The sequence below is a fragment of the Mustela erminea genome, chromosome 18 (assembly GCF_009829155.1).
Source record: "Mustela erminea isolate mMusErm1 chromosome 18, mMusErm1.Pri, whole genome shotgun sequence".
In the NCBI taxonomy this organism is placed as follows: Eukaryota; Metazoa; Chordata; class Mammalia; order Carnivora; family Mustelidae; genus Mustela; species Mustela erminea.
In genome coordinates this window covers 20,991,798-21,005,531 of record NC_045631.1, presented here as the reverse complement: position 1 = coordinate 21,005,531, position 13,734 = coordinate 20,991,798, and the positions used below count along the sequence as shown (strand labels likewise).

At 37.1% G+C, this 13,734-nt stretch overlaps 2 protein-coding genes across 9 annotated transcripts in view; one reads left to right on the top strand and one right to left on the bottom strand.

Moving 5' to 3' along the window:
• NF1 (neurofibromin 1) overlaps nucleotides 1–13,734 on the bottom strand; it is a 253,525-nt gene that overhangs the window by 38,087 nt on the left and 201,704 nt on the right. For all 8 annotated transcript variants that reach the window (XM_032321557.1, XM_032321563.1, XM_032321562.1 and 5 more), the window contains 3 exons: nucleotides 4,490–4,922; nucleotides 3,563–3,903; nucleotides 1,056–1,258 (listed from right to left, as the gene is read on the bottom strand). In XM_032321557.1, coding sequence (XP_032177448.1) covers nucleotides 1,056–1,258; nucleotides 3,563–3,903; nucleotides 4,490–4,922 — 977 coding nt within the window. The remainder of the gene's footprint in view (nucleotides 1–1,055; nucleotides 1,259–3,562; nucleotides 3,904–4,489; nucleotides 4,923–13,734) is intronic.
• EVI2A (ecotropic viral integration site 2A) lies at nucleotides 7,945–12,681 on the top strand. Its single transcript, XM_032321568.1, has 2 exons — nucleotides 7,945–8,189; nucleotides 11,065–12,681. Exon 2 carries the CDS (start codon nucleotides 11,086–11,088, stop codon nucleotides 11,782–11,784), a length of 699 nt encoding a protein of 232 aa, XP_032177459.1. The 5' UTR covers nucleotides 7,945–8,189; nucleotides 11,065–11,085; the 3' UTR covers nucleotides 11,785–12,681.

The window sequence follows — 13,734 nt, the reverse complement described above, 5'->3', positions numbered from 1 at the left end:
TTCATTCACTCAAATCTTTAAAAAAATATTTCTCAATAAAGCTTTATGCTTTTCTTATTTTGTCAGTCTCAACACATTTTCTTTTTAGGGTTATATTCCTACATCTCTTATTATAAGTCAATATATACAGTCATCTGGACTTGATGAATTGTCAAAGCTTTTAATTAATTAGCTGAAGAATCAAATATATTTGAGGGGCACCTGGGTGGCTCAGTTGTTTAAGCATTCAGCTCTTGGTTTCAGCTTAGGTCATGATCTCATAGGTCACTGGGACTGAACCCCAACTTTGGCTCTGCACTCAGTGGGGAGTCACCTTAAAGACTGTCTCCCTCTGCCCCTCCCCCAACTCATGTGCATGCACATGCCCTTTTATATGTTATCTTACTGTCCTCAAATAAATAAGTAAATCTTAAAAAAAAAATACATTTGAATGCAGAAAAAAGTTTTCTGTATTATGGAGAGAGAAACGGGAGCGAAGAAAATGTCAGGAAATAAGCTGGAGGAAGAGCAACATTTATACTACATCAGGGTAGGAAGATGAATAAATGGAAAAAGTAGATATTAAATTTGTAAGAGTTATTAAAAGCCAGGTCAGGAGCTGACTCTGGACCCTGCATAGTGTGTCACTGCATTCTCCAGGAACTATACATGACCAATAAAATCACAGTTCAAAGTCAACCTAACGAAAAGAGAAAATTACTATTTCCTTAGAATCAGAGAGACTTCACTCATTTGGAATAATCTGCTAAGAGAAATCCTGAAGCCAATTAAACTGAAACAGTGTGAAAAATACTTTGTAAGTGGCCCAGAGACATGTAAAGTATCAAAAATCTTGCCACCCTGCTTTTATGGCCAGAATTTTGGTGGATTTCTCAATGTTGTCTACCAGGAAGTTCCTTCAGAGTTTCTTCAGTTGCACAGTACAGCAAATGAAAATTTAGAAGAGATAAAGAACTGAAAATATAAGCAATTATGATTTCACTGGCAAATTCTGAAATGATTTTCTTTGAATCTTCGTAGAATCATTGTTAGTATTAAAGAAAATTATTACTTACTAGATTTGCTAAATCCAGAAATACACTCTTCCAAAAATTCTAAGGTGAGATGTGGCTCATTGGCTGCCAGTGTCTTACTAATAGAGACAATAAAGAGGGTGTTGTTGGCAGGGATGCATAAACCTGATGTCTCTAGTAGCTGGCCTTCGATTTTTAAATTAAAGGTACAAGTTAAGGCACACAGAAGATTATAGGCAGCTGACCTAGAAGAAAACACAAATGAAGTTGTTTTAAAACCCATTTTTTTCAAAACATACAACTTATAATTCTATTACAAAGCCTAATCAACTATTTTTAAATTTTACAATCAATTCTCTAATTGATAGTTAATAATTAATAAGATGTTATGATTCTATGGTAAACACAAAATGAGCCTTGATCATTTAGGGATTTTTTTTTCATCATTTAGGGATTCAAGGGAGGTTTCTGACATTACCAGAAGAGCACTGTGAGGCTCCTAAGATAGGTAAATATAAGACCTTCCTAAAAGACATTTTACTGGGATATAAAATACGAGAGGTTTATGGTCCTAAGGTGGATCAATAAAGTTAGAATAAGGCTCATCATTTTTTCAATGAAGCCAAAAACTCAAATTGTGGTTCCTCCTCTCATCAGATCTATTTATAGTAGGGATCATAAGAAGAGAAATGAGATGGCCCCTTATCAAATTAAAATGTGAAAATCTTTCATCAGCACCTACTGAATTTCTTTGTGTCCTACAAGACATACCAAACTGGAGGTCAAAAACAAATATAATTAAGCACCCCCCTTCCGTTATACATAACCACTGAAAACAAAACCCAAAAAAACCAATGATATATACATCCAGGTTCCATTAGAACCAAAACTTTCCTTAGAAAGGTCTGAAAATACATTTAAGCAATTTAGGACACAAGTCAAAAAAACTTGCACCTGATTTTCAAATTTTCTTTTTTCTCCAGCAAGAGAATAGTTTGATTGCTCAGCAAATTTCAGGTTTTCCTGACCTCTGAACCTTCATCATACTACTATATACTTTTGCAACAACCATATGGGGGCAAAATGCCACTGAAATTTAAGTCAGCCTAAAGGCTTTTTCTCTGGAATGACATACTTCAGCAAAAAGCAGAAGCTGTCAGTTCACTTTATTTCACAAGAGAATACAGGGTCATTCAAGCTAATAACTGTTAGAACATTGTTAACATTCTTCTATGAGGAATTTTAACTTGTAAATTAAAGGTAGGCTTTATAGTTCTATTTTCCTATAATGAGATTATTAATATTATTGTTTGAAGTTTGTGTATCTCTTACTAACTCTTAGGAATTTGGAGTTATACTATTTTGACATTGACTTTTATTCTGTACATTTCAACGGTTATTAAGAACTGGGCCTGCTCAAACTGAGGTAGGTATCACAGGTTCCTTGGAGATAATGAAAGCTAAGCACACACAATATTTTATACATAATTTCGGGGAGACCCATCCAGGTAAAAAAATCTTGATTTCCCCCCCTTTAAGAATCAGGACTCCTAAAAAGCCCACTTATAAAACTTGGGCTACATTACACCCTAGGGAAGATTTTTTTGGAGCTAAGAATTTGTATCTCTAAAAGTCTTAACAGTCTCAAGGAACCTGGGACAAAGAATTATTCCAACATGAAAAGCACAGGGGAGAAATAAAGGAAGGAGTGCAAAGACACGTTGCCAGAGAGAGAAGGGGTGGGAGGGGGAGCTGGGAGGCAGTCATATTTACCAAGCACAAACTGCCAGGCGCTAAAATATACTGCTACATATACTGTTTATGAAACCTTTGTAGGTATATAGGAAAGGCACTGTTACCCGTATCTTGAAACTAGAGCTCAGAGAACTTTAATACCTTGCCCAAAGTCATACGTAGTAGCAGATCTAGATTTAAACCAAATCTACTGACCCCACAGGCCATGCTCCTTCCTCATTCACGTTCAGATTATTAAATCTAAACAGAACCGATTATATCCTGTTAGATGACATCTACATTTGTCTTAAGACTTCTTTAAAGAACTTTGTTCAAGTCACATAGTTGGAAAGTATGCAGTGTTATTGTTTGAGTTATTGTACTTTAAGCCCTCCTTTGTCAAACAATAATCTAATTTGACTGTAAGGAAACTTAATAGTGATGTACTTCTGAACATGGGAAAACATAATTATAGGACTCAGGAGGAGAAACTTAGGAATAGATTAAAAAAAAAAAAAGAAGACTTTTTTGGGGATGGAGGGGGCCACAGAAATAAAACTGCTATGTAGTCTGTTTCAGACTAAAGTATCCTAGAGAAAGAACATGTATTGGTTTAGTGTGACTCACCCTTTTCAGAATTCCACAGTTCATGTGAATACCCCACAAACTGATGAGGTCACACTGGTTAACCAACATAGCATACTTTCCTATTTAGAGTATTAAGGTAGAGGCTGTATTAAAAGCTTATTAAGTGGTCTCATTCTAAAAGCAACAAACCCTGAAAAAAGTTGAAGTGAGTTTTTAAAAAAACCTACCGTAAACTAGGGTCTGAACTGCCTAAATTAAGTAACGCAATATTGAGCAGCGTCCCAGGGACATCTTTTGGCCGAATCTTGGTGTGTTGGGGGATGGAGTCGGGCTGCGACAGCTCCCAGCGTGTCCGGATATGAATGATAGACTGCACAATGGCTTCGCACTCCTGGTGCATGAAGGTGAGTGGTGTGCCCTGGTTTGCAATGGTTAAGGTAAACTGGTTCTCATCCACCAGGCAGATCTCTTCGATTTCCGAAGCATAATAGATATCATTTAGAAAGACTGATTGCCCCAGGACTTTTGTTCGCTCTGCTGAGGTTACCTGGACAGCAGTAGAACCAACCTGGAAAGTGATGGTGAGAGGGTGGAGTGAAGAAGAGTTCAGTTCCACCATGCAGAACTCTTAAGAGGCTCCGAAAACCGACCAACGGGCCAACCAAACAAGTACCATGTTTGCCATTTAAGGAAGAGTTACCACATGTTCAAATGGGCTCAACAGTTATCATGATAAATGCTCTCAAAATAGACTACAAACATTTTTAAAAATATAATTTTTTTTCTAAAAAGTTCAAGAAACCCACAGACAATTACTGGTTTTATCCTGGTTCATGTTTTCCTTCTACAAAAAGCATGTAATAATCAGAAGAATTCTCAACTGGTAATTTCCACCCTCCATACATTCCCATGCCTTTGACTGATAGATGGCAACTGCCCTCTCTACCACACTCCCCTGCCTCCAGTGCAACCTAGAATATTAAGTGTACACCTCTCCCATCTTCCACAGGACCTCCATGAAGACAGAAAGCTGAGTTTTCCTCCAACTGGACTTTACATTTGATCTACTATTACGGTAGCATCTAGGGAGGCCGGTGCACTCTGGTTAACCAAGCAGGGTAACAATCATGTACCTAACATAGAGTGAGACTTACTTTGATAGAAACCTTGGTGTCTTTGTGAGCTAGCTTGAGAGCATTGTGGAATACCTTCAGGTCCTCTTCTAAAGCCAGAGTGGCAGCAGGCAATTTCTGTTGTTCATGCTCTATGTGCTCAGCCAGTTTCCCAGGACAGTCTATGAAGATGAGCCTCTTGCTGCCTTTGAGGCCAGTCAGCAGCCGCTCGTGATACTTGGTGTACTCCCTGACCCAGGAGTTACAGTTATAGATATAGACTGCAGAGACGTTGTCATAAGCAAAGCCAGGAAAAACAACAAACCACTTGGAGAGAAAGTCCGTTTTAAAGCGATTGCTAGGCCCCGTATGGGTAAGGTCCACTACAATTTCATATGGCTTGGCATAATATGGCTTTAAAGTCAGCAAGACATGGTATATCAGCAAATCGCCATTGATCTGACCAGTTTTAAACCTAAAGAAGATGAACAACAAGAAAAAAAAAAGACACAGATTATTAACAGAATTCTGAATAAATAAATACACAGAGGCTTCTAATCTATTTTATTCCTTTAATTTTCTGATGTGGTTTCTAAAGGAAACTGTAGTAACAAAAGACTGCACAAAATCTAAATCGATTTTTTGAAATTAGGTATTCTTTATATATTGAGAAATAAGGCTGAAGTAAACTGAAAGAGACAAGTCTCCAATTCAAAAACTTTTGAGCAAGAACAAACCTGCACACCCCAGACAATGAGAGAAAGTCGGTGAACACTGATTGGTTGCCTCTAGGACCACCGAATTTCCCCCGGCCAACACTTTGGATGGGAATGACCCACCTGGAGCCCTGGAGTGATCTGAACAGCTTTAGTCAATTTGTTTACTCCACCTTAAGCAGAGAAGTTCAGCAATGACCATATATATAACTCAAATCAGGACAACCAGGGTCAAAGAGGCCCAATTCAGAAACTTTAGCTTTAACTGGGAATTCCGACTTCTTCTTTCCTGGTGTTTATAAACAAAGGAACACATCGCCCTGGGCATTGTTAGGTCATGCCTTGAGATATGAAGGGCAAGCCTGCCTAAAAACTGAAGAAACAGAACAGAGAAATGAAGAGAGAAACTGGGGCCCAGCCATTTCATTTTAACTCCAGATAAAGAAGCCTCTCCTGGGATCAAATTTACCCTTGACTGTATTGTTGATAAGCCAATGAATTCCATTTTTTTGAGTAAGCCATATGAGGTCCCAAGTTGCTTACACTCAAAAGAATGCCGAGCAGTGTGAGCAGCCAAAGTAAGGACCATCAGAAAGCCCTGAATAACACAGTACTAGAACTTCAAATCAGAACAACTTATATATTAACTAGGCCCAATGTTCTACACTTGATGACTCTGGTAAGTAATATAAAATAGGCTCAGATAAAAATCCTTACTTCAGAATTTTTAATCTTGTTAGGGAAAAGAAGATAAAAATCAAGTTAAATAATTTTAAAATAAAATATTTCAAGATCAAAGAAAAGGTATGAGGTAGTATATAATCACTTATCAAATGAATTGCAGAGAAAGATAGTTCAGAAGAGGGAGAAATGAACACATACTGGGTAGTCACTGAAAACTACATAGAAGATGTGGCTGAAGTTGGTAGGAGAAATTCTGAATTCAATAGGAGGAAGGACTAGCAGGTCTAAAAGACAGAGGTAAAGAAAAAAGAAACAGATAACTAGATGTCCTGAGGCAATAGTCAGCTAGTTTAACTGGAATGAAGAACCACATACAGAAGTTTTAAGAGATAAAGCTGGACAACTGCACTACTAGGTATTTACCCAAAGGTTACAAAAATACTAATTCGAAGGAACACATGCACTCTGATGTTTATAGCAGCATTATCTACAATTGTGAAATTATAGAAAGAGCCCAAGTGTCCAATGACTGATGAATGGCTAAAGTGGTATACATACAATGGAATATTACTCAGCCATAAAGAAGAATGTTGCCTTGCCATCTGCAAGGATATTGAGCTAGAGAGTATAATGCTAAGTGAAAAAAGTCAGAGAAAGACAAATACCATTCGATTTTACTCATACATGGAATTTAAGAAACAAAACAAGTGATCATACGGGAAGCAAAAAGAAAGGCAAACCGGAAAAAACAGACTTAACTACAGAGAACAAACTGATGGTTCCCAGAGGGGAGGTGGGTAGGGTGTGGGTTAAACAGGTGATGGGGATTAAGACAGGCACTTATTGTGATGAGCACTGGGCACACTAAGTGCTAAATCACTAAACCGTACACCTGAAACTAATCTGACACTGTCTGTTAACTAACTGGAATTTAAATAAAAACTAAAAAATAAAATAAAATTGAAAGTTTAATTTTTCAAAAAAAGGGGGATAGAGCTAGAAAAAAGACGTAATAGTTAAACTGTGAAAGGACTGAAACTAAGAGGTTCAAGTTTTCTCCCAGAGGCCCAGTATTTCTCAGAATATCTTCTGTGAAGCACCAGCATCAGAGTCAACTGTGGTACCTGATACAAATGCAGTCCATTTCTATTACACAGGAATCTGTGCAGGAGGCCCTGGCGATTTTCATTGTTTTTAAACAACCTTCTCATCTGATATTTATATGCACAAATATTTCTGAATCACTGCTGTAGGTGTTGGGGAGTTATTCAACTTTATTATTATTTTTTTTTGTTAAAAGAAAGAGGTGATATGATCAAAGGAAGTGATACATAAAAGCTCTATGAGGAGCTGGGAGCTGGTAAAAAAAAGATACTGTAGTCTGGGTATGGCCTAATAAGGAGCTGAATACTTTGGTGACAGTGAAGAAAAAAATCAATTCGAGAATATGAAGGAAGGACCAACATGATCCAAGGTCCAATCAGGGCTGAAAGAAAGGACTTGAATTAAAAGGACATGCCAGATACCAAGCCTCTGAGATCACAAAGAATGCTGCTATCATGAACAAAAAGGGCTCATCAGGGGCAGTAACTTTTGGAGAGAAAACCAAGTCCATTTCAGACATACTGAATATGAAGTGATGATAGGACATTCGAGGGGAAAGCGTGTGTACGTGTGTCTGTGTGTGTATACACTAAACCACATAAAAACTTATTCTGCCCCATATCATCTACGTTTACTAGATATTTTCTCAAATCACTGTTGTACTTCCACAATTTGAGATGCTGGTTGTGTATTTCACTGTTTCTATTATCTGACCAATACCCGGGGTCTCCAAACTTATGTCATCAAATCACTCTGTGGTACACAAATAAAATCTTTAGGGATTTTAATGCTGCAGGAAAAATACCATTCCCTCTTCTTTTGAATGATACTGTCATTCAAAAGAACATCGCAGGCATATATAATGAGCATAAGGTCAAAAGGCACTGAGCAGAAAACCCTCCCCGCCCTGGGGGTGGGGATTTGTTATACAAAGCCTCCTGTCATGCCAGCGGCCAACTGGACAGGACTTTTGGGGTTTTTTTTTTTCTCCTTGTTTTTTTCCCCCTGTGACATGTGCTTTAGTTGCAGCAGAAAGGAAATGTGTCATCTGTGGTTTGGTTTTAAAAGTGGAAAGCTAGCTGTACATACCCTTTTTTTTAAACTGCAGATTTACTTTAAGGTTCATATTCTCCAAGTCTATCCTGCTTTAAATTACTTGGAAGCTGTGCTTCAAGACAAGAAAAGAAGTGGCTTATTAAAATCAGGTTATAATCAGATTTTGACCAAGAGTTTGTAAGGTAGGTCATATATATTTGGCTTTTCTTACGCCTTTTCACGCGTAACTTTGTACAAGCTAGTGTTCGAGGAAGTGCTTTCAAAGAGTACCTAAGAATCTTACTAACAAAGTAGAATCATAAGGGATTGAAAATATATGCTATTTTTTTTCTGTCCTATTAAGTAACATTTAAGTTAGAAATGGAAAGTTTATCATCAACATAGTTTTTATCACGATTAGGAAGGATCTGAGTTTAGACTCCAGAGTGAACTAAAAAGTTTTACGTTACCAAAAAAGTTGAAAAAATAAAGTTCTCATTATAAATGCATAGGCATTATAAATTTTATTGAAAATGACCAGATAAAGAAAACTTTTGATAATGTAACCTGGCCTCCATGGCATAAATTGGGGATGCAGAGACAATCTTCTATTCTCAGGCATTTGTAAGGGCAAGAGAAAGTCTCATTTTGTTAACAGTTTGTTTATTTGGGATGACAGTACATCTGGCTGCAGACAATCAACAGCGGGCCTATTATCTACCCCGTGGTAAGCACTGATAAAATGTGTATGAGTTCCATGATGTATACTACATTGTTAATGAACTAACGGGGTAAGAATAACCCACTTTAAATCATTTTATCATGGAATGCAGAAATCTAGTCTAGTAGGAAAAGATGGAAATTACCTATTTACCCAATTTAAAGTATTTCTCTTTAGTGAAAGAATCATAAAGTATACCAAGATTTATGTTATTCAACTTAAAAACTGAAGCTGAACACTATTATATGGAAGTCAGTGTGTAATATCTTCACTGTCTATTAAAGATCATAATCTAAAAAGTCATCTTAATTCCAGAACACATAATAAAGGTTTTTTTCCTTTAGGAAATAGTACTTCAGTGGCTGGTTTCCATTTGCCATTGTTTATTATAAGCTACTTTTGTTCGTATAACAACATATCACATTTGTTATTTTCAATGTCTGTATTATCAATAGCACAAAAATTTTATCCAATGACATATAACAACTAATTCTAATAAAACCTTGAAATTCAAAAAAAGTATGACTAGCACCAGCATCTGTCTTACTTGGGAGGAGGTTAGAAATAGAGGATCTCAGTTCCCTCCTAGACCTACAGAATCAGAATCCAATTAAAAACAGACAAACAAAATAACAACAAAAAGACTCCCATGCACATTCAAGTTGGAGAAGAACTTCTCTAAAATAAAGTTCTTAAACAGATAATTTTACTGAGTAAATCTCAGGAGAGTAATCTAGTTTTGCTTCTATTTAATGCTAACATAAAACAGTCTACAAAAGTAGCTCAGATGAACAGAATATTACTATAAAAGAGATGACTTGATAATGGCAATAAATCTTTTCTGCTGTCTTATCAGTACCTAGAACAGATATTCCAGTTCTATTTAAATCTTCAACCACAGGGTGGATGAGAATTAGGAACAGACTTGTCCCCTTTTGTAATGCCTTCTAAGGAGCTTGAAGCTGAAACTAAAATTCGTCTTTTTTATTTATATGTTGAGACTTAATGATCTGCCTTGACTTCCCATTCCCATAGTCTGAATCCCCACAAACCTAATGTTCTCTATTTTGCTGTATCATTTATTTATTTATTTTAAAGATTTTATTTATTTATTTTTGAGAGAGAGTGAGAGAGCACATGAGAGGGTAGAAGGTCAGAGGGAGAAGCAGACTCCCCATGGAGCTGGGAGTCCAATGTGGGACTCCATCTAGGGACTCCAGGATCAAGACCTGAGCCGAAGGCAGTCGCTTAACCAACTGAGCCACCCAAGTGCCCCTGTATAATTTTTTTCTTAAGAAATTATGTCAAAATTGGGACCCCTGGGTGGCTCAGTTGGTTAAGCAGCTGCCTTTGGCTCAGGTCATGATCCCAGCGTCCTGAGATCAAGTCCCCTATCGGGCTCCTTGCTTGGCAGGGAGCCTGCTTTTCCCTCTGCTTCCGTCTGCCAGTGCTCACTCTCTCTCTCTCTCTGACAAATAAATAAATAAAATCTTTAAAAAAATTATGTCAAAATAGTAATACAAAAAAAATGCGAGGCATAAATGATGATGAAAAAAGTCACTTTTGTTTAACTTCTGAGATTGTTCAGAAGAAATCTGGCATGCCTTTGCTTTTAAAAAAGCCACAATAAGTTAGGGGATATACAGGTGAAAAGAGAGAACCACCACCATATGATTTCACAAATACCAGGAGTATATTTGTAAGTACCAGCTTTATTCTAAGCTTCAAGATAAACACCCAACAAGAAAAAAAGAACACCTTGAATTCCTATTTGAAATCCATTTCCTTTGGTTGCTATAGTTCTCCTTTCTTGACCCCAAAACAAAAACCAAAAAAAGCCATTTGCCTTTTCTTCATACATGAAGCAAAATGCTCAAGGCCACATTTCTCCTTTACTATAAAGACTGGTGACACATTTGTTAGAGGGTGGGCAGTTTCTGCCAGAAAGATCCTTAAATGGTTGGGGGCCAAAAAAAAAAAAAAAAAAAAAGGAGGAATCAAAAAAGCAAAGCAGAAGTATCTGACTCAAAGCTGAAGTTTAGTATGCCTGGCGGGGAGAAAGCTATATAAAACCACAGAATTCAGTTTAAACTGATTCACAGTTATTTATAATGTTAACTTCTAGCATTTACGAGAATAACAGAAATTAAACTGTTTCTTTATACACAGCCTAACGGAAAAAAAAAGTCAGTTGAGAAGACAGTCAGTTGAGAAGAAATTCAAACAAATAGCAAATATTAAGCACAAGTTTGTAGTTCACTTGTAAGGTACCAGCTGTCCGATTTTTAAGTATAACCAGAGCAACCAGGAACCCTTAATCTTTCCAAAATTAACCAATTATACTGCTATCCCAACAGACTTCCAGCATATTCACGGACATGGAGCACACAGGACTCTACCTGCATCTTGCCCTTCTGATGACAATGGTTTTTTCCTGGTCTCCTGGAATAAACGCAAACTATACCCATCTGTGGGCTAACAGTACTACAGTCTGGGATCCAGATATTCAAAATAAGCCGGGCAGAAAGCAAAATGAAAACATTAACACAAGCCCTACAACTTCTGAAGTGGATAAAAGAGGTAACGCTATAAACAGGACTGAAATAGCAACATCCTCTCAGGTCCCATCTCTAACGCCTCCATCGGAACTGGAGCTTTATATACCTTCCCTCATCACGAACAGTTCTCCAACAGTACAGAGCACAGAAAACACAACCAAAGGTCACCGTGAAATTTTCAAAAAAGAAGTCTGTGATGAAAGCAACAACAAAATGGCTATGCTAATTTGCTTGGTTATAATTGCAGTACTTTTCCTTATCTGCACCCTTCTATTTCTATCAACCGTAGTTCTGGCAAACAAAGTCTCGTCTCTCAGACGATCAAAACAAATAGGCAAGCGTCAGCCTAGAAGCAATGGTGATTTTCTGGCAAGCAGTGGTCTCTGGCCTGCTGATTCAGACACTTGGAAAAGAACACACCAGCTCACAGGGCCCAACCTAATGATGCAATCTACTGGAACACTCATAGCTACAAGGGAAAGAAAAGATGAAGGAGGAACTGAAAAACTCACTAACTAACAGGGGCTTTAGTAAAGAAAAATGCAAAGTAGCAATGAGAAAGTTTATGAAGTAAAAAATGAAATCAGTTTGATGTTCAATGCCAACATGTTGGTCTGGCAGTCAAAGTTGCTGACCTGGCAGCCTTGCAATTTAGAATCAAGCAGGTGAGAAGGGGAGAAGTCTGCCCATCTTCTCAATTACTTAAACTGTGCACTTTTGTCCTGACACTGAATATTTTAAAAAGCAAATAACCAAACACTCAAGAATGTAGGAAGGTTTTAAAGGCGAGTTGAAGGACTGACTAATGGAGGCAGAAAGGGACAATTAAATAAACATTTCCTGTTCAGCAACAGTAGTTAGATGATCTTCGTCTGAATATAATTCAACTTTGAAGAGTTTTAGTGTGTCCTCAGAGGCAAGTATATGCTTCAACATCTAACGGAAGCCAAATTCCTAATGTATAGAGTTGAACTGTAGTTTAACAGTACCTTTGCTGAATGTGACAGAATCTGGACCAGCTCATAGACCGGCACAGCAATTTTATGCCAGATGTTTTCATCTTTATGTATGGCACACAAAAGAGTTTCTCTACTACAAATATTTAATTAAAACATTTAATTTTGTATAACAAATTAAGACTCATTAGAATAAAACTGACTACATATATTTGTATTCCTTTTATTATATTAGGGAACACATTGTAAAGATCAATAAGTAAAAGAGCTTAATTTAAACAGATGACATTGTAGCCATAACAGAAGCCCAAGTGTAAATGTAAAGCACATCTTACTGTTTAAATGCAATGCACTTCTACACATACTGCTTATTGGAATATTTATAGCAAATATCCAAAGGGTGACTAATTCTCTGATTTCAAAGGGGCCAAGCGGCCCAATAAATGATGGTTTACTGTTTTGTTTTGTTTTTTTAACTATCTAATGTGACATGAGCAAAGGAAAGATGTGTGTATGTTCGCTCTCATCTGGGAAAACAGGATAGTCCAAGGAACTGTTTAACCTTTCAAGAAACTGTATTCAAGTAAAATAATAACTTAAACTTAAATTAAGACTTCCACGGTCAGTTAGATATATTACAAAAGTTGGTTTGAGAGACTTTCCAGCTATCTACTAAAATTGATCCAGAGCATACTAATTAAAAACCAAGCTACAGGGGCACCTGGGTGGCTCAGTGGGTTAAAGCCTCTGCCTTCACCTCAGGTCATGATCTCAGGATCCTGGGATGGAGCCCCATATTGGGCTCTCTGCTCAGCGGGGAGTCTGTTCCCACCAACCCCCACCCCCCACCTGCCTCTCTGCCTACTTGTGATCTGTCAAATAAATAAATAAAATCTTAAAAAAAAAAAAAAAGCAAAAAAAACCCCCAAGCTACATTAAAAAATTCTCATCCCTTATTAAGCATTTATTTTGGGCAATATGCTAGCCATTTAAGAAAAGAGTTTATATATATTTTTCCAAATATGGTCACACTCTTACCCTCCCTTCTAGGTTCGTGATTCCCATCCTGATTGTGTCATCTGAAGAGTTTTTAAAACTAGCCAATATCTAATTCCCACCAATTCTCTTTGTGATTCAGCTGCAATGGAGTAACCTCCAAGCACTGGTAATTTTTGCATTAATTCTGTATTAATTAATACTGCTCTTGGTCATCAAAATCACTTTTTACAGGTACCATGGCTTGAAAGATCTAGGTTATATTTTAAAATGGGAGGGGAAAAATCAATTTTATAATCAGTTTATGACCAATTTGTTAAAGAAATTATAATATTATTCAGATAAAGCTAAATGTCAAAAAAGTAAAAAGGGAAGCAAGAGAACACTCATTGCCAATCATGGTGACATCAAGTTATCTTCTGAGGAGTAGAAAGGACCACACTGGCAATGAAACTGGGCAGAGCTCCCATCTTGTACAATTAAAAATTTGAGATTGTGCATTAGAGCAAATAGTGAT

Coding starts and splice junctions, on each gene's coding strand:
- EVI2A (XM_032321568.1), top strand. CDS start 11,086: ATGGAGCACACAGGACTCTACCTGCATCTTGCCCTTCTGATGACAATG.